This window comes from Plasmodium vinckei (genome assembly GCF_900681995.1).
Source record: "Plasmodium vinckei vinckei genome assembly, chromosome: PVVCY_08".
NCBI classification, from domain to species: domain Eukaryota; phylum Apicomplexa; class Aconoidasida; order Haemosporida; family Plasmodiidae; genus Plasmodium; species Plasmodium vinckei.
The window spans coordinates 262,279-281,793 of record NC_051300.1 but is presented as its reverse complement, the minus strand read 5'-3'; the positions used below and the strand labels follow the sequence as shown (position 1 = coordinate 281,793).

General features: G+C 25.1%; 5 protein-coding genes across 5 annotated transcripts; 3 read left to right on the top strand and 2 right to left on the bottom strand.

Moving 5' to 3' along the window:
- Nucleotides 1–541: 541 nt before the first annotated feature.
- On the bottom strand, nucleotides 542–3,051 carry PVVCY_0800680 (tRNA N6-adenosine threonylcarbamoyltransferase, putative; the record flags this gene model as incomplete). The annotated part of the gene is made up of 5 exons (XM_008626876.1): nucleotides 542–677; nucleotides 776–869; nucleotides 1,011–1,564; nucleotides 1,692–2,514; nucleotides 2,604–3,051. The coding sequence occupies 5 exons, from the start codon at nucleotides 3,049–3,051 to the stop codon at nucleotides 542–544; spliced, it is 2,055 nt and encodes a 684-aa protein (XP_008625098.1).
- Nucleotides 3,052–4,285: 1,234 nt separating this feature from the next.
- PVVCY_0800670 (conserved Plasmodium protein, unknown function) lies at nucleotides 4,286–5,396 on the top strand (the record flags this gene model as incomplete). Its single annotated transcript, XM_008626875.2, has 2 exons — nucleotides 4,286–4,967; nucleotides 5,392–5,396. 2 exons carry the CDS (start codon nucleotides 4,286–4,288, stop codon nucleotides 5,394–5,396), a joined length of 687 nt encoding a protein of 228 aa, XP_008625097.2.
- Nucleotides 5,397–6,593: 1,197 nt separating this feature from the next.
- Nucleotides 6,594–10,108, top strand: PVVCY_0800660 (perforin-like protein 1 sporozoite micronemal protein essential for cell traversal; the record flags this gene model as incomplete). Its single annotated transcript, XM_008626874.1, has 8 exons — nucleotides 6,594–6,903; nucleotides 7,083–7,187; nucleotides 7,343–7,782; nucleotides 7,921–8,129; nucleotides 8,235–8,425; nucleotides 8,582–9,009; nucleotides 9,226–9,622; nucleotides 9,738–10,108. 8 exons carry the CDS (start codon nucleotides 6,594–6,596, stop codon nucleotides 10,106–10,108), a joined length of 2,451 nt encoding a protein of 816 aa, XP_008625096.1.
- Nucleotides 10,109–11,112: 1,004 nt separating this feature from the next.
- On the bottom strand, nucleotides 11,113–14,112 carry PVVCY_0800650 (sporozoite invasion-associated protein 1, putative; the record flags this gene model as incomplete). Its single annotated transcript, XM_008626873.1, has 1 exon — nucleotides 11,113–14,112. The coding sequence occupies one exon, from the start codon at nucleotides 14,110–14,112 to the stop codon at nucleotides 11,113–11,115; it is 3,000 nt and encodes a 999-aa protein (XP_008625095.1).
- Nucleotides 14,113–17,142: 3,030 nt separating this feature from the next.
- PVVCY_0800640 (flap endonuclease 1, putative) lies at nucleotides 17,143–18,579 on the top strand (the record flags this gene model as incomplete). The annotated part of the gene is made up of 1 exon (XM_037634216.1): nucleotides 17,143–18,579. One exon carries the CDS (start codon nucleotides 17,143–17,145, stop codon nucleotides 18,577–18,579), a length of 1,437 nt encoding a protein of 478 aa, XP_037490353.1.
- Between the last annotated feature and the right edge of the window lie 936 nt (nucleotides 18,580–19,515).

Below are 19,515 nucleotides of genomic sequence, written 5' to 3'. Positions count from 1 at the left end.
GGCACATTTAATGTTCTTTAAAAATTTTCTATCTGTTTGAATTTTATTAATGAACTGTTATAATGTGAGCACATCGTGGACGCTGTAAAAACTACACATGAATTATCCAGAGATGGAAATGGGATATTGACAATTTTATATATTTTGCACATGCATATGCATGAGTTATCATTTTTATTGTATATTTATTATTATTTTTTATGTTGATTATTTCATTATTTTTTTTTACAATATGAATATTTGTTTAAACTTTATAATATCATTAACTCCATTTCCTATCTTTCTTTTTTTAATTAACTTTTTAATTGTATACTATAAATAAAATGGAGTGATTCATTATATATTGTTCTACAGTGAGCATATGATTTTTCACAAATATCAAATTTATTGTATAGAAAAAAAGTTATTTTGAAACAAATTTAATAATTTTTTCTCATTAATATTATGGAATACGCAAAAAAATAATAAAAAAGGTAAATGAACAAACACAAGTACCTTTAAAATTAAAAAATCAACGAAAAAATTAAAATATGTATGTAGATTATGCCAAATTATGATCAAAATGATCTAAAAATACATCAAAAACAATTATATCGGATAACAGAACGAAATTGTTTTGAAGCTGGGTTTTTATAGTCGGCTTAATTTTAATCTCAGAAATATCTTCGTGTAGGTTTCTATAAAAATGAAGAAATGCATGTACATTCGTATGTAGTAAATATAGCACACGTGGAATATATATGTATGTATATATATGCATCTTTTATGTTATTACATTTTGTTGTGCATATTTAACAGTGTGTTAAAGCAGATCATTGCTGCATTATCCCGGCTAAGATTTATGGGGGTTCTATACACATTCCATGGTTCTGTAAATTTGAAAAGAAAGGGAATACAATAAAGATTTATATAATTAATATTATGAAGAATGAGAACAAAAGTTTTCCAACTGTAGAATATATTGGAGGATAAACTATTGGGGAAATATAAGTAAAAGACAAAAAGCATACTTGTTACTGAAGACGTGAAAAACTGATCTTGTAATAAAAAGGAACCTTTCTCTTTGAGTTTTGTAAAGGAATCAAAATCAAAGGCTTTTAAGGCTAATAAAATATCATTTGCTGTTTTTTTTTTTAAAAGATTTTTTAAATAAAAATTCCAAGCAAAAGACGAACGCAATTCAATTTCATCATTTATATCATTTGGTGTTAGATTTTTTTTTGTTAAAAAATTACTATTTTCAATTTTTTTAATTTTTTTTTTTAATCTTTTTTTTAATTTAATATATTCTTTTAATTGATTTTCTATTTTATTTCTATTTAATGCCAAATTTTTTAAACTTTCAAACAAAAATTTATTACATCCAACACCTCCTACTATGAATAAGTTTTTTATATTAAAATGAAGTTCTGAAAAATACATAATTTTATTAAGCTGATCTAATAAATGCTTGAATATATATTTTTGGCAATAATATGCATATTTACTTTTTTCGTTTTCGAAATTCTTGTCTTTTTTTAGATCTTTTATTATTTTACTAAGGTAGTTTAAAATTCCTGAAAATCTAGAAAAAAAATAGAAAAATGGCATATGCTACATTTTGAGAAATATACTAATATAAATATAGATAAAAGTCAAAACATGGAAAATGATTAATTATATGGCATCAAATAAAAAAGAAAATGTCTTACGAAAAATTAATTTTATTATTGGGAGCGAATGGGACGGGAAATGGCTCAAAAAGATCGAATGATACGTCTTCATTAATTTTTTGGCTATTCAATGTTTTAATATATTTTTCGGATTCTTGTTCAAGAAATGGCCCTCCTCCTAAACCAACAGGAAGATTAAGAAGCCTAGCAACTTTATCAATTATATCACCAATAGATATATCAACTGTCTGCGATATTTTACACACATTAATATCATTTTGTTTATCTTTTTGGACTCTATAAACTTGTGTACTTCCACCAGAAACTAAAACACAAATATATCCATTTTTTATATAACTTAATGGTATTTTTTCCATATTAGTATTTTCCTCTATTTTATTTATATTATTTTTTGTTTCATCTAATTTAGTATTGTTATCATCAATTTTTTTTTTTTTTAAAATATATGAACCATAATTTAAAAAGTCTTCTGTAGTTATCGTTTTTAATTTTGTTTTTGTTACATCGTTATTATTTAAAACTTTTAAAACCGAATTTATTTTATCCATTTGTGTTTTATCCTTTTTTATAGTATCAGATAGATTCATATTAATATGATCTGTAGGGTCATCATTATGTGTACTTTCATTTTTATACTCATAGTTATTTGTAAATGTATTTTCGTCGTTATAAAAGCTGAAAAATAATGGCGACAAAACATGAGCATATACATGATTTATTGAGCTAGCTTTTATATGTTTATGTCTTTTTTTGAAATCTCCTATATAATTTCTAGCTGTATCCATGCTCTGAGATATACCAGGGCACACGCTGAATCCGAAGCATTTAATTTTTGATGCATCTGTGAGGAAAAACATAGAAGAACATGAATATATGTGTACATTTATGGGAACCATATATATATTTGTTTTTTTATAATCATAGTGTTACCGATTCCTTCGAGTATTTTGTTCACATAATGCTTTAAAAATACACTGTTAATGGAGCTAATAAAAAAGGGGTATACCCCCCCATATTTGTGAACTACTTTATAATGGGATATAATAAAGTTTTTGATTATTCGAAGTTGCGAATCGATTATACAGACACATGTATCATCACAAGTATTTTCTATCCCAACAATATATCCTGAATCTTTATTGCTATTTTTAATTTCATCTCTATCTATTAATATTTTTGGAATTTTGTTGTATTTACAAACATCATAATCATTATTGTTATTTGTAAAATGCTTGTTAATTTTATTTACTGTTCCTTTTAAAGTATCACTAAAATATAAATTCTTAACTTTTATACTATCTATTTTGTATGAATTGAATAAGCATGGAATAAAAAACAACAAAAAAAAAACAATACATGTTGATACTCTTAATTTCATGTTTCATATTGTAAGTTCTAAAGTTACATTTTCCTTCTAAAATTAATCTATTAATTTTCATATACTAAGCATATATATATAACAATTCATATTCTCCTTTTTTTCATTTTTTTTTCTTTTTTTAGAGAATGTTATCTTTGCATTTATTAATCATTTTTGACTTTATGCCATTATTTATTAATATTAATTTTGACACTAAATTATTATAATTATATTTTTTTAATTAATTCATTTTTTCCCGTTTTCCGTATATTTGGCTATTTTTGTTTATTAAATATTTTTCTCTATATTTTTTTTGAAATGATGGCATTATTTTGCATATTTTTTCGGTGTGAAGGTCCTATTTATATAATTTAGGTATGCACGAATAAAGCTTAAATATCTAATAATTATAAAATTCTTTAAAATTATATAATTCGTGTGCACATACAAATTTTCAATCTGTATTTTCCATGGAAATTCGATATATATGAAAAGAAAATAAAAATAAACATGTGGGGTGTCTATAATGTTATGTGATATGTATCATCTATACTTGTATGTATGGGAGAAAATGATATAAGCTTCTATATATAGACTTATTTATGCAATAAGTTTAATAATTGAGTTCATATTCCTACTTTTATTATTCTTTAATTTTGATTCTTACGATTATAAAAATAATATAATTTTTTAACCATAAAAATGTAAATTACCATAAATTAAGACTTAATAGATGGATTATCAACATATACACGTATCCTTACCATTGTATAAGAACATTCCCCTTTTGCAACATGTTGTTTTATTGGTCGATCTGTTCATATTTTTTTTGAGAAAAATTAATTGAGAAATAGCTATATAATATATATTTTTTTTTGACTAGCCAAATGAAAAAAAAAAAATGTGCCAGCTATTGTTTAGCTAAAGTTTTCCAATTGTATATAACATGATACATAGGTTATATTAAAAAAAATGAATACAAATATATGTTTATTTATTTTTATTTTCTTCTTTGAATATTAATAACTTATAAAAAAATTACGAACTCTTTTTATTTTTATCGTTTGTCCCTATTTATTTTAAAATAAATAAATATATGTTGTATAAGTGGAAAGCACTATCAAAAAATCATAATAAAACTTTAAATATTCACTTTTTTCGATTGCATTGTAGTTATTTTTTCATTCCTTATTTATCCATTTTATTGATTTCATAAAACGTAAAAAAAATTTTTAAGACAAAAAAAAAGAAAATGAACATAATAAGTTATATATATATTTTGTCTATTTTGGTTTTACAAATTACCGGCATATATGGTATTTCAACGAATGAAGTACTTCGAGACAAAAAATTGGAATTTATAGATTATGCCAAATTTATAATTGATGAATCAAATTTAGTTGATAAAAATGAAAAATTATTGGGTAGTTCTTTAAGGACCTACAAATATTATTTGGTAAAAAGCGCGACTGAAATTAGAGCTATTTTTATTTATGATGATTTTAATGTAAATAAAGCTGATATGTTGGATGTTCCCATTGAAAATCATAGATTAAATATTATAGATTTAGACAATATTATGAACCTTTTATATCCATTAGACGAAACAAATATATTTAGCGAAGATTTATATAAAGAAAGAAAAATGTATTCGCTAGAAACAGATTATTCAGCTACAACATATGTGCTTATAAAATTTGTATTTAATGTAAATATTGAAAATGAAGACGATGAGTATGTATTATCTCTTTTGATAGGTAATGAATTAAATATGAAAAATAAAAATTTGGAAATAATAAAAAATAATAATGATAAATTACCACAAATTAAAGATCAAAGAATGGATTTACAAAATAATGATACCAACTTTAATATATTAAATCGAAATAAATTGCGCCCACAAGTTTTTACCCAATTTATTGGAGCAATAATAGGTATAGTAAGTATGATAACATCCATTTCAGGTGCTATTTCTGCAGTATCGCCTATGTTCTCAGGTTCCGACACTCCATCACCTCCATCATTTTTAGGGGATGAAAATTCATCCCTACCTACATATTCGGAAAGAATTCATCATTCGGCTCCTTCAAAAAATACTTATGATAATACAAGCGATGAATTTTATGGCGAATATGAAGATGAATATGACGATGATTACTACTATGACAATGGTTATGATGACGAAGATGATTATTATTACTATGATGAATAAAAATATTGAACGATTAATATAGAGACAAAACAAAAAAATATTAATTAATAAAATATAATTTATTTAAAAAATATGTAAAATGGAAGAGAAACATTTTAAGCCTGGCCTATAATTAGTTTATGTATTAACATTTTGCACTTGCGCAGATTAAATTCCAACCGAATATATTTCATCTTAATATAATTGTTACGTTACACACTATTTTTAGCTATATAGACGTTTTTACGTTAATTTTTTTAACACATTTATTAATTTTTATATAAGAAGATAAATTCTTTAAAATATAACTTTATAGGACTAAAAAAATATAATAAAAAAGACAATCGTCATTTCGTTTCTCATATTAATATAAAATACAAATAAAACAATTTATTTACCATTTTATATTTATAAGCAATTTCTTTGGTATTTTAATGATGAAATTGAAAAATTGGTTTGGCTAGTTACACATTTTTTTATAAAATTACATAAATATATAATCATTTTATTATATAATATTAAGTGTGTAGAGGGTGTATCAGTAATAATAATAAAAATAAATAAAGACAATGCGAAATGGAGAGAATTAATTATTTTATAAAATAAATTAAATTCTTATCGTAATGCATATACGAAATTATTTTAACACCAGCTCATTCAAATTTTCATAGCATGCTGCCATGCTTTATATTTTAAAATAAATACATGCATGCATTTTTTTTTCTCTTGGTACTTGTTTGTTTTTATTAAGACAGATTTTTTGGGGTTGTACAGTTATTAATTATATATTTTTAATTTTTACTTCCTATATATTTTGAAATATATTGTTGTCTCGAGATGTTTTTTATTATGCATGTTATTTGTCATTTTTATATCATTATTATGTTATAAAATAATACAACCGAAAAATATAATTTTATGATGAGCTTAACAAATTTTGTCTTTTGAAAAATTATATTTTATTTAATTAAGTATACATATGTTTTTTATTTGGAATATGAATATATATAATAGCTTGCTAACAGATAGAGAAACATGTTATCTATTTTAGCTACTTGAAATTTGTTATATTTTTAATATTTACATTGATTTTTATAAATATTTTTTTGTTCATAATTTGTTTCATTATTGCCCGCGAATATTTGTGAATCTTTAATATTATTAATAATCTTTTACAAATAAAAAAAACAATAAACAAGGATACCTTTGAACTATGGAATATTGTGCATATTGAATTGTGGAATATGCAATAAAGCTTTTTTGATACATAAATTAGACAAAACAAAAAAATAAAACACTAGTACAAATAGAGATAGTAATTAAAGGAAGAGAAAAATGTATATATTTACAAATACATACAATTGAAAAAATGAAAAAACGAAATATAAAAAAGTCATTCCCTGTTTTATTTATTTTATTATGTATATATCAGCAATACTTTATAAATTCCCTGCGTATCTCGGTTCGCAATAACAAGAACCATAGAGATGAAAATAATGAAAATAAATTTAATAGAAATATGGAATTAGAGACCATGGGAGAACCTATTAATGTTTTATGCAATGGCATACTATGTAATTCTGGAAATAACATTTCATTTGTTAATCAAATAAAAAACAAAAAAGATGGTGATAGCGATTTATATGATATGTTTGACGATGATGCATCTACTTCTGCAGGTAAATTATGATATCATAACATATATGTGCACATATATATTTGTAAACGTGTTATATATATAGGAAAATAATGTCTTATAACAACCGAATAGTGAAGTACTAATTTTTAATCATTTGCATTTTACATTATTTGAATGTATTTTTTATACATACTAATTCGTGAAAATACTATTTTTTAGGTGATTCTGATGATGATGAAGATGATTATGACGATTCTACAGATGATAAAAATGCTGAAATAAAAGATGAAGACCAAAATGCACAGATAGATAAATCTGATCAAAGTAATCATTAAAAAACAATAAAAATTAAATAATGATGAAACCATTATGCAGAAAATAAATGATAAAACAATTTATTACACAAATTAACTGTGTTGTTATACATGTGAACATATCATCCATATATATATACATTTTTACTATTTTAAATATTATAGAGAAAGATAAGAAAGGGACATTTAGCATTAAAAAACAGGAAGATGAAATAAATGAAAATAAAAATAAAACAGAGAAATTTTTTAAAAAATATAAATTTAACGATGTAGATAACGAAGAAGATGATGATGAATCAGATACAACTGATGAAATTCTTGACAGCTCTACTTCAAATAGCCCTGGAGAAGACAAAACGTCAGAAGATGTAATTGACAAGCATATGGCTGTATTCCCTGGATTATATTTTGTAGGTATAGGATATGATATTCTTTTTGGAAATCCATTAGGAGAAACAGATTCATTATCTGACCCAGGATACAGGGCTCAAATTTATTTGTTAAATTGGGAATTTAGTAATCATGGAATTGCAAATGATTTGCATACATTACAACCAATAAATGCATGGATAAGGAAAGAAAATGCATGCAGCAGAGTTGAATCGGTAAAATAAATGAAATCGTGAAAAAGCATTATGATGCATAAATATATTTTTTAAAGTTATTATAACCATTTAAGCGAACAGCCTAAATATAAAATAATAAAACATATAAAAAATTGAAACACTTCTTTCTTATTGCAGATAAACGAATGCTCTAGTGTCTCAGAATATACAAAAAATTTGTCGGCAGATGTGAGCGTATCTGGAAGTTACATGGGATTTGGATCTTTTTCAGCATCAACTGGATATAAAAAATTTATTAATGAGGTTTCTAAAAGAACATCAAGAACATATTTTATAAAGTCAAACTGTATAAAATACACAATTGGTTTACCACCTTATGTTCCTTGGTAAAAAAAAATGACTTATATGTATATGATTTATTCGTCTATGTAAAATGAATATTTTTATATTGCGTATGTGCATATATTCTTTTCGATTCCATAACACTTTAGGGAACAAACAACGGCCTATATGAATGCAGTAGATATTCTTCCAAAGGAATTCACCGGATTGAATGAAGATAGTGAGTGTGCACCAGATGTATATGAACAAAAAAAGATGACTAGGCAATGCAAAAATGTGCAACATTGGATTCAATTTTTTAAAACATATGGTACACATATAATCGTTGAGGCACAATTAGGTAATTTAAAAAGGGAGCAAAACTAATATTGGATTTTCACTTCTATTTATAATATTTTTCTATATTCATGCTTCTAATCAAATGATGGGTTTGATGATCATTTACTATTTGTATCCTATTACAAACTATTTTACTTTGTTCATCATTTTAATTCAGGTGGTAAAATAACAAAAATTATAAATGTATCTAATACATCAGTAAATCAAATGAAAAAAGATGGAGTAAGTGTAAAAGCACAAATTCAAGCCCAATTTGGTTTTGCAAGCGTAGGAGGCTCTACATCTGTAAGTTCAGATAATTCATCAAAAAATGATAACAGTTCATATGACATGAATGAAAAATTAGTTGTTATTGGAGGAAATCCAATTAAAGATGTAACAAAGGAAGAAAATTTATATGAATGGTCAAAAACAGTTTCGTCAAACCCCATGCCAATACACATAAAATTATTGCCAATTTATAAAAGTTTTGATTCTGAAGAATTAAAAGAATCATATGAAAAAGCAGTTTTGTATTATACTAGATTATATGGTTCATCTCCTCATGGAACTATACAAAAAGATGAAAATGACATAATTAAAATAGTAATATAAAAACCATAGAACAAATATGTTGCATATATGCATTGAAAGAGATATAAGTGTTCATATATGTGTGTGTAGGAATTATTTTTTTAGCATGTTTGATCATTCTATCTCTTTAAGTTGTACCTATTTGATAGATACACTATGATGCGTTTTTTATCTATAAATATATCTATCCATCAATATATTTTTTTCGTAATTTTTGATTTTTTTTAGCTAACCACGTCAACTACAATTACTAAAATCGGTGCCCCCCCTATAACCGCAGAATGCCCACACAACCAAGTTGTTTTATTCGGATATGTATTAAAACAAAACTTTTGGGATAATACATCAAAACTAAAAGGTTATGACATAGAAATATGTGAATCTGGTTTAAATAGTTGTACATCGAAACAAGGAAGCACAAACAAATATGATGTATCTTATCTTTATATTGAATGTGGAACACAAGCTATGGCGTTTGCAGAACAAGTAATAACTACCAGTAATACAACCTATAATACGATAAAATGTCCCAATGATTATACGATTATATTCGGATTTGGATTTTCATCTTCATCTGGGAAAGGAGTTTCAGCTATGCACACCCACATTACATCATGTAGACCAGGTTAGGAATTATTAATTATTATCATATATGAACCATATAATAGGAATGCATATACATATATATCTGTACACTTTCTCATTATTTTCCTTTTGCATTAATAAATGCCATCTTTTAGGTATGAAAAGTTGTTCGCTAAATATGGGAAACTCAAATGACAAGAATTACATGTACCTCGTTTGTGTTGATGCAACAATATGGTCAGGTATAAATGATCTGTCCATTGTAGCAAAAGATGATTTCCATGGTGCAGTTGATAAATCAAAACAATTTAATGACGGGCAATTAGTTCTAAGTTGCCAAGATAATGGTACGATATTAACTGGATTTGCAGGAGAAACACATACATCTAGCCCATATGTGAAATCACCATTTTCAAAATGTTTAAAGAATTTAAAATCATGTTCAGTACATGGTTCAGGTCAATCAATAGGATATACCAATTATAAATCATTATTTTCTATTATTCTTTGTAAAAATAGTGAATAATGTTTTATGCTTTTATATGACACACAAATCAATTCACAACTTTTCATGATACCATACATAATTATTACATGGCTAATATAAATATTAAAATATATTTAATAGCCAAATAAGTAATAGAATCATTTTTTTAAAATTAATGTAATATGAGTACCCATGTAGACGCATCGCTTTATTATTTTATTTTTTTGTTTTTATATTTTTTTACCTTTTACAACTTATTATTTATTTTCCGTTTAACAATATGAATATGTATATACGTGCATATTCTCAACGCACGTCTCTTAATGTGCTTAAAATATTAGCAAATACACAATAGATTGGTATACCTTGCGGATTACGCGTTATATATCTATTATATGTTGGGGGAATATATTTTTATTTATTATTTTTTCCGACTTAATGGATAACGAATAGTTTTACTTTAGGGGTGAATGTTTTATTTATTTTGTTTTAAGTTGTGTATAATATAAAACTTATGGATGTATGTATATTTGTACTGAAAACAGATAGATGCAACAAAAAGAATATTAAAAAAACAAAGTATTTTCATATATATACTCTTAAAGAAGCTAAACAACTACCTCTAGAATTATTAAATAATATACACATATATGTATGTAAATTATGTGCTTGAGGAATTATTAAAATAAGACGAAGGTTATATATGTGTTCTCTCATGCATAGATAATACGTTTTTACAAAACGGTATAAACAATTATAAGGCTAAGAAAATTCGATATTTTATGCAATATATGTTTATAAAATATCTAGATTAGTTCGTATTATATATTCACATTATACATACAAAAATGTATAGTATAATACATTACGGTGAAATATAGTGAGAAAAGACGGATAAATAAATATGTACATAATATATTCATAAATATAGTATTATGTGCATATTTTTATACCCATTTTCGGTATGATACATACAACATTTCTATAAATTATAGTATATTTTCATTTTACTATGATTATTTTAATTTTTTTTATTACATCGATTATGAGTTATCTACGAAAACACTGTAACTATAGGTGTTCGTTGTCTCATTTTTACAGATATCGGATGTCTTAATCTTGTCAAGTAACCAAGTTCCTGCCATGGATCCTTTGGGTAACATAATTATATGCTTGACATGTTTAGCTTCACCACCTTTAGGTAATAAAGTTCCTGGTATATTATAATAATGGGCACCTCCATGTGGATCTCTTAAAAATACATATGCACTATACACACCTGCTAAATCATCATATATGTCAAATTCTACTGTTACTTCTGTTTCACCGTCATGATGTGGATTAGCTTGTCTGCTTTGTATATTAACATTATTTACTACCGGTCCCTTACTGTCCCTATTTCTTGATGGTTTTAAATCAGCGAATAAATTATTTGTAGAAACATTTAATATTCGTTTATTTCTTCCTAGATCTTCTACGGAAATTTGTCTAAAGTAATATCTGCTACCTATACAATATTGTGGTATAGGGACTGGGTTAACAATCTGATAACATTTTAAATTAGATAAATCCATTGTTGTATATGCTCTACATGCGTTTATATCCACTAGCCTAAACCCACTAGTGTCTATACTATTCACAAAATAATCAGTATTTAATTTACTAACATCATATTCTGGATCATAACTCATAACAGTATATTTACCAAACGAATAACTTTCATTATCATAAGAAGCAAAACTGGCATATGTTCCACCGTGTATAGATAGCATAGAATTGTCTAAAACTAATATATTTAATCGTAATAAAGAATCTTCACCATTTGTACCATCATATGGATATATACGTGCTGAATTTAATAATGGAATTGGTGCTTCTACATCTTCATATTCATTATTTATATATATATAACACAGAAATGAGCCTAATCCTGTATAACGTTCTATATTATTTTCTCCCGTGAATGATATAGATTCGGCGACCCATTTTCCTCTACTTTCAGTTGCATTTACAGAAAATTCTGTATATAAGTGATGACTACAACCCTGTGCAGCATTATCACCATTTTGTTTTGCAAAAAAGTGCACATCTCTGTATGTTCCTTGCTCAGAAAAAAATCTAGCATAGGCATATTTAGCACATCCTATGGTTTTTCCTTCTATAGACATTAAATTAATATCAATTTTTACAAGTTTACTTTCAGCTGAACTTCCTAATACTTCTACATGTAATTTTTTAACTTTTCCTGGATAATAAAATACATCATTACCTAAATTGATTACTTCAAATTTATGGGTTCCAGTGGTTAGATAAAAACCGCCATTAAATAAATTTTTTTTAATCCATTCATATTTACTATTGCTTCGAGAATTTAATAATTTTGAGTTTAATACAAATGCAGCTATCGATTCTGCAAAATCTTCACCTGGAGTTTTATCATGTGCATATGCAGAAACAAAACCAATTTCATCTTTAGTTGCCCATTTACTAGGTGATAACGGTTCACCATACCATTGGCCTAAATGTATCCAATTTTCTTTCAATTCATCAGATAATGTATTTGTATAAATAAAATGTCCAACTTCATGTATTACTAAATGAGAAATATCTTTATAATTTACAAACGCTGATTCCATAAATTCAAGAAGTCCATTTGCATCGGGACCTGCTGGAAAGGCTACTGCGGGTGCTGTGGGATATACTGGATGGACTGTTCCATTTTTTCTTCTTGATAAATATTTTAAACCAGGAACTTTTTGAAAACCTTGTGGTAATTCATCCCATGATGTAGCTAATTCTACAATTTCTTCAATATTTTGATGCCATGGTTGATAGTTTTCATGTGAATATCCAGTTACACTTTCTATTAATTGCATGTCTGAAATGGGATCTAATAACATAACTCCATGTTTTTCTTCAAAATACCTAGTGAATAAATTATAATCATCAGCCAAAATAGCTCTTATAATTACTTTTTCTAATCTTCGTGAATAAAACCTACCATTTTGCTCAGATGTTTGAACTACTTTTTTCGAATATCCAAAAGCATTACTTGCTACTCGTACTATTTTACTATAACTACTATCTTCATCACCGTCATAAACTTCTACATCCATATCAAAAGCTCCTAAGTCACCAGAGAATAAAACCCATTTTTGAGGTTTCCTTTGGGTATTTCGATCATTGGATTCATACGGATCCATTCTAATACAATCAGGAAAACGAGATAATATTTGTACCAATCTATCTGAAAATTCAGAACCCCATAAACCAAATAATTCTATCCCAAAAAATCTTTTTAATAGTGCTGAACTACCAGATCCGTCTAATTTTATTTCATTTGACAAATCATGATCATGAGACCAATCAGCATCATCGTTGTGGATTGTATTTATATGCTCCATAGAAATAGGAGAAGCTGATTGCAATTCCCATTCATATATAAAAGTACTTGGATCGTTTTCATAAGGTGTTATTGTTATTTCATCAGAATATGTGGAATTTGTATATTTACATTTATCGCAAGGTACAGTAATTTTTATAGAACTAGGGGTCATATAGGCTGCACCCAATATACGTATGTAATAATATCCCTTTTTAGCATTAAATGTAAATCGTGGATTGTCGACAGTTAATTTTTCTATTTGCAAATAATCAAAATAATTAGAATATTGTGCTCCTAATGCTACTGCAACAGGATATCCATCTACTAACCCTTTAACTGTTCCTGTTATTCTGTAAGATTCACTATTTGCATAAGTTGAATCTTCTTGATCATGGGTCATATTTTCTAAAAATGCAGAGGATTCCATAAAATTCATTTGATGATATTGGCCGTATATGTCATTTTTTATAAAACCATATGGAACTTCTTCTTCATTTGTAAATAAATTATTAGAATTAATGGAATTTGGTCCCTTCTTATAATTCTTATATTTTTGTTTAAGAATATCCCCAGATTCATTATGTCGTATGTTATATGATTGTGTAGTGCTAAGCAATCCTATCAGGAATAGCAATATAAACATGGGTGTCCCTTTCATTTTACAAAAAAAATTCGAAGAAAATTTTAAATAAAAGAAAAATATATTTAAATTATATTCCTTAATGAGAGTATGAATATATATCTTTTATATGGGTAAAAAAATTATATTATATATATGGTGTAAGTATACAATATAGCATATAAGCTTACAATACTTATGCTTTATTATGAAAAAAATTAACTATGCTCAATAATTAAGAACAAAACATAACGTATAAAACAAAAACAAATTATATTTAATTTTTTATGTATAGAGAAAATTACGTTTATGAATGTTGTATAAAAATGGTGGCACATGTAGACACAAATTAAAAATAATATAATAAAACAAAAATATAAATATCTAAGTTTATAAAATTTATAATATTTTAAATAACAATTGTGCATATAACATGAAAATAAAAGGTTTGGTAATATACAAATATATTTTATGTTATACACATTTCTTAAAATACAATTTTAATTAAACGAAGACGTTAATGCATTTATAATTTTATCTTTTGATATAATTAAATTATGTTTATTATTTTTATTTGGGTTTTTTATTGGATACAATTTATCCTATATTCACTCTCATTTTTTTTCGAGTTAACTATTATGATTCATATAATTATGAAAACAAATGGAATACATATCAACATAAATAAGTTGCTTATGGATATTATAAGTTGCACCAAAAAGGGATCAAATTTATAAAATAAAATATTCCTAAAACAAATAAATATATATATTTTTATAAAAAAATATATTATAATTAAATTTTTTTTTTGTTGCATTTGGCTCTTTTAATTATTTTTTTTTTCATAAACAGCTAAATTATTTGGCTGTTGTTTACGTGTAGATCCCGTGGAAAAAATATAGCTACCTGTTTTTTTTTAAATAAAAAAATTATTTTAAATATAAATGAAAGCGAAAAGTATCCAATTAATTAAATATTATTATGCTAGTAGGCATATTATTATATAAATAATTTTGTTGATTTAGCTAAAATACAAATTATATATTTATCAAGGTTTTAACTTTTACTATATAAAAATTGTCTCAGAGATAAAAGGGGGTAAATATATAATAAAAAAGTGAGTTATTATATTTATTTAATTGGTATTTAATGCATCAGAAAATTAAAATGTTCAATAACATTAATGAAATTATTTTATAAATTCCAAATAGGTACTTTAAAAAAACACAATCATATATATGTGTATTTGTGTCTATGCGCATTATATATTTATATTACATTTATTATTCCAAACATTTCTCAAATATTATGGTTATTAAATGGTAAGGCTATTCTTTTAAGGTACCAAAAATAAAAAAATATTTATATATGCATGAGATCAGCTTACATAAGTTGGTAAGCATTTTTGAATACTAGATCATATATTTATTTTACATGAATATTTTAAAAGTGTACAAAGATATCTATGAATACATGCATGATTTGTAAAATTTTAACAAAAACACAATAAAAATTATAAATATTTTGCATAGAAAATAAAATGAGCATTCATCTATTTGTTTATAAGCTTGATGAAGCAATACAAATTTGCTTAAGATTTAAGGCATTGCATATTTGTGTGTAGTTTATTAAATAGGAAAAAACATGAGAAGCCATGAAAATTATTATTATTTTATTCTGTTAACAAATGGTTTTAAGAAAGATATATAAAGAAGGATAGATTTAGAAAATATTCGTAATGTGAATACTTATCGAAATATTCAACATACATCTTCCTTATGTGGATGTTAAAAATGGTGGCGATATATGAATTTATTTTTTTTTCTTTTGTTCTTTTGATAATACATTTTCTTCCTTAATAATATTTAAATAAATGATTTTGCTGTAGGCTTGGTTGCCATTATAATGGCGCTTACCATTTTGTTTTTCGCATTAAAAAATATGAGCAAAAAAATCATTATTTTGAAATTTATAAAACATAAATAAGAAATAAAGGGGAGTTATATATATATTTTTATGTGTATTTTAATCATATGGAAAATGCTCATATGTGTTTCTTTTTTCTATATATGGATATACAAGGAGAGAAGAAAATAAAAGATATTACGGCATGATGTGTAATATTATAATACTGTCTAAAAGGTGAATGGAACTATTTATACGCGTTTTTTATAATTAGAAAAAATGATTAAATGATTCAATAAATGAGTTAATAAAACTTAAAACAATAAAATAGTGAAATGAAAGATAATGAAATAGTAAAATATTGATGTGTAATTATATCTATTCATATAGACAAAACATAAAATTTATAATTTGAACGTAAAAAATAATGCTAAGTTTAAAGGCTTGAAAATTACGGATGATTTTATTTTTAGTATTTGTGACATAAGCCATTGTGAGTGCAAATTTTGATGTAATATGCATAAATATATATATGCTTTAATACATATTCATTTGTTTATTTATTTACAATTTAGTTGGTTCGAGGAAAATAAATAATCACTAAAATATTTTCATCAATTATATACTTTATCCTTTCATATGTACATTTTTTTTTAATATATATTTTTTAATAAAAAATTACATTATATATATGGATTGATAAATATATAAATTTTATTGGATGAAAGTTTAAGAAATATTATTTTTTTCAATTTTTAATTTAAAAAGAGAAAAAATATATATCAATCAAGATGCATGGACAAGTTAAAATAAAATACGGAAAATATTCGGAGTAATTATTATTTTTTTTTTTTTAACAAGAGAATAATAAAGCCACGCAATAGTGAATTCAATTATGTGTTTTTCTGTTTTTTTATGAGAGGCTAAAATAGCATATATTAATGAAAGGGTTAATGAGAATTGGAAATATTTTCGAATATCAGTAAAAATATGTATATTACTGTTCATTTCTTTTCTTTTTTATTGATTTTATTATTTTTACACATTTTTTACTGTGATAAAAATTTTTCAAAATATCGCAAATATTAAAAATATCACCACCTTTTGGCTAATTTTGAAAACATTTGACAAGTTACACTCTGACTTTTTATTAATTTAATCAAAATGGGAATTAAAGGATTAACGAAATTCATCGCGGACACTGCTCCAAATGCGATTAAAGAGATAAAAATAGAAAACTTAATGGGAAGAGTAGTAGCAATTGACGCATCCATGTCTTTGTATCAATTTATAATAGCAATTAGAGATGGAGATCAATATGGGAATTTAATGAACGAATCAGGTGAAACAACTTCACACATATCTGGTTTAATGTCAAGAACTATAAAATTAATGGAAAATGGATTAAAGCCAATTTATGTTTTTGATGGAGCTCCACCCGAATTAAAGGGTTCAGAATTAGAAAAGAGAGGAGAGAAAAGGCAAAAAGCAGAAGAATTATTATTGAAAGCAAAAGAAGAAGGAAATTTAGAAGAAATAAAAAAACAAAGTGGAAGAACAGTAAGAGTAACAAAAAAACAAAATGAAGAAGCAAAAAGATTATTAACATTAATGGGAATACCGGTTATTGAAAGTCCATGTGAAGCTGAAGCACAATGTGCATTTTTAACAAAATATGATATGGCTCATGCAACTGCTACTGAAGATGCAGATGCATTAGTTTTTGGAACAAAAATATTAATAAGAAACTTAAATGCTAATGCGTCGTCAAATAAAAATAAAAATAAAAATTCTAGCAAAAGAGGATATATATTAACCGAAATAAACTTAGAACAAGTATTAAAAGGATTAAAATTAACAATGGATGAATTTATAGATTTTTGTATCCTTTGTGGATGTGATTATTGTGATACTATAAAAGGTATAGGGTCTAAAACTGCTTATAATTTAATAAAAGAATATAACTGTATTGAGAATATTATTAAAAATATTGACCAAAATAAATACCAAGTACCCGCTAATTTTAAATATGTAGAAGCTAGGCAATCATTTATTAATCCAAAAGTTTTAGAAAAAAGTGAAGTAAAAATTGATTGGTGTGAACCCAAAATCGAAGAATTAAAGACCTTTTTAATTAAAGAACATAATTTTAATGAAGTTAGAGTAACAAACTATATTACCAGATTATTAAAAGCTCGAAAGGTAACAACACAGAGACGTCTTGACACCTTTTTCACTACTTGCACAAAAAAAAGCACAAAATTAATTATAGAAGAAAGCCAAAAAGAACTATTAAAAGCTAAAGGTAAAGGGAAAAAGAGAGAAATGAATGACAACTCTACTAAGCTTAATGCAAAAAAGAAGAAACCCGACATAAAGGACGAGAAGAAAAATACCGAAAAAATGAATGAGCTGAAAAACAAATCCAATGAAAATTTAGTAAAAGATGAAAATGATCAGGATAATTATAATCAAAATCTTTTTGACGAAAAATCGAACTCAGAATCAGGTAATATAAAAGATGAAAACATAAAAGAAGATATTTCTTCTAATGATATAACAATGGATATTCCAAAATGCACTAATGATATAGTATGTTAAATCATAGCGTAAATTTTAATAGTAGTAAATAGTTGTACACTACTAATAGTGCAAAACAATATCGTAAATACTATCAGTGTTGGAATATACCATCATAAATAGCAATAATGTAGTACTAATAATAATTCTTCTAATATGAAGAATAGTTCATTAAAAAATACTGATAATTCACCTAAAAATATTATAAACAATAATTATTTTTATTATCTTTATGCCCCAAGACTGTTAATGGTATTAAAAGACGAATTTTCAAAAGCTTTAACTTGATTTTTATGAAAAAGGTGGATATGCTTACAAAAGAGCTTTCGAGGATATGTTTGTAGATGTATATTATGCATATGCCCTAATTTTTTAGTTTGCTTTTCATTTTTTTTTTCTAAACTTCATATTTCCACATGACTTCCATGTATACTTTTGGGAAATGCCATTAATTGCCATTTTTTAAGTACATGAATATATGGTATTTAAAATGTTTATCATATTTTTCTTATAATATTAGGCGGTGTTTCCTTATGGCTTTCTATATTTTTTAATTACATTTTTTTTTCGTTAATATAATTTTTATTTTTTTTGGAATACACATTTATTATATTTTAATGTTACGTAATATCGTAATAATAACGAACAAATGTAAATATATGAAATGGATATTAATTTTTTCAAGAATATATATGATTTTGAAAATATTCAACACATTATTATGTTAATATTGTGTTAATTTATTTTTTATTCATTCTTTCTTTGTATGTTGAAAAAAATAAAGATAGAGACTATATGGGGCTCTAATGAGTTATAAAAAAATGAATATAAGAATCCTACCTACGTTTACACGTGCTATAAATATTCTATAACGTTTCTGTTTGTAAACATAAATTAAAATACCTCAGTTGTTCTTTTATATATTAAGCATATTTCTCATTTATTGTGTTATGACGT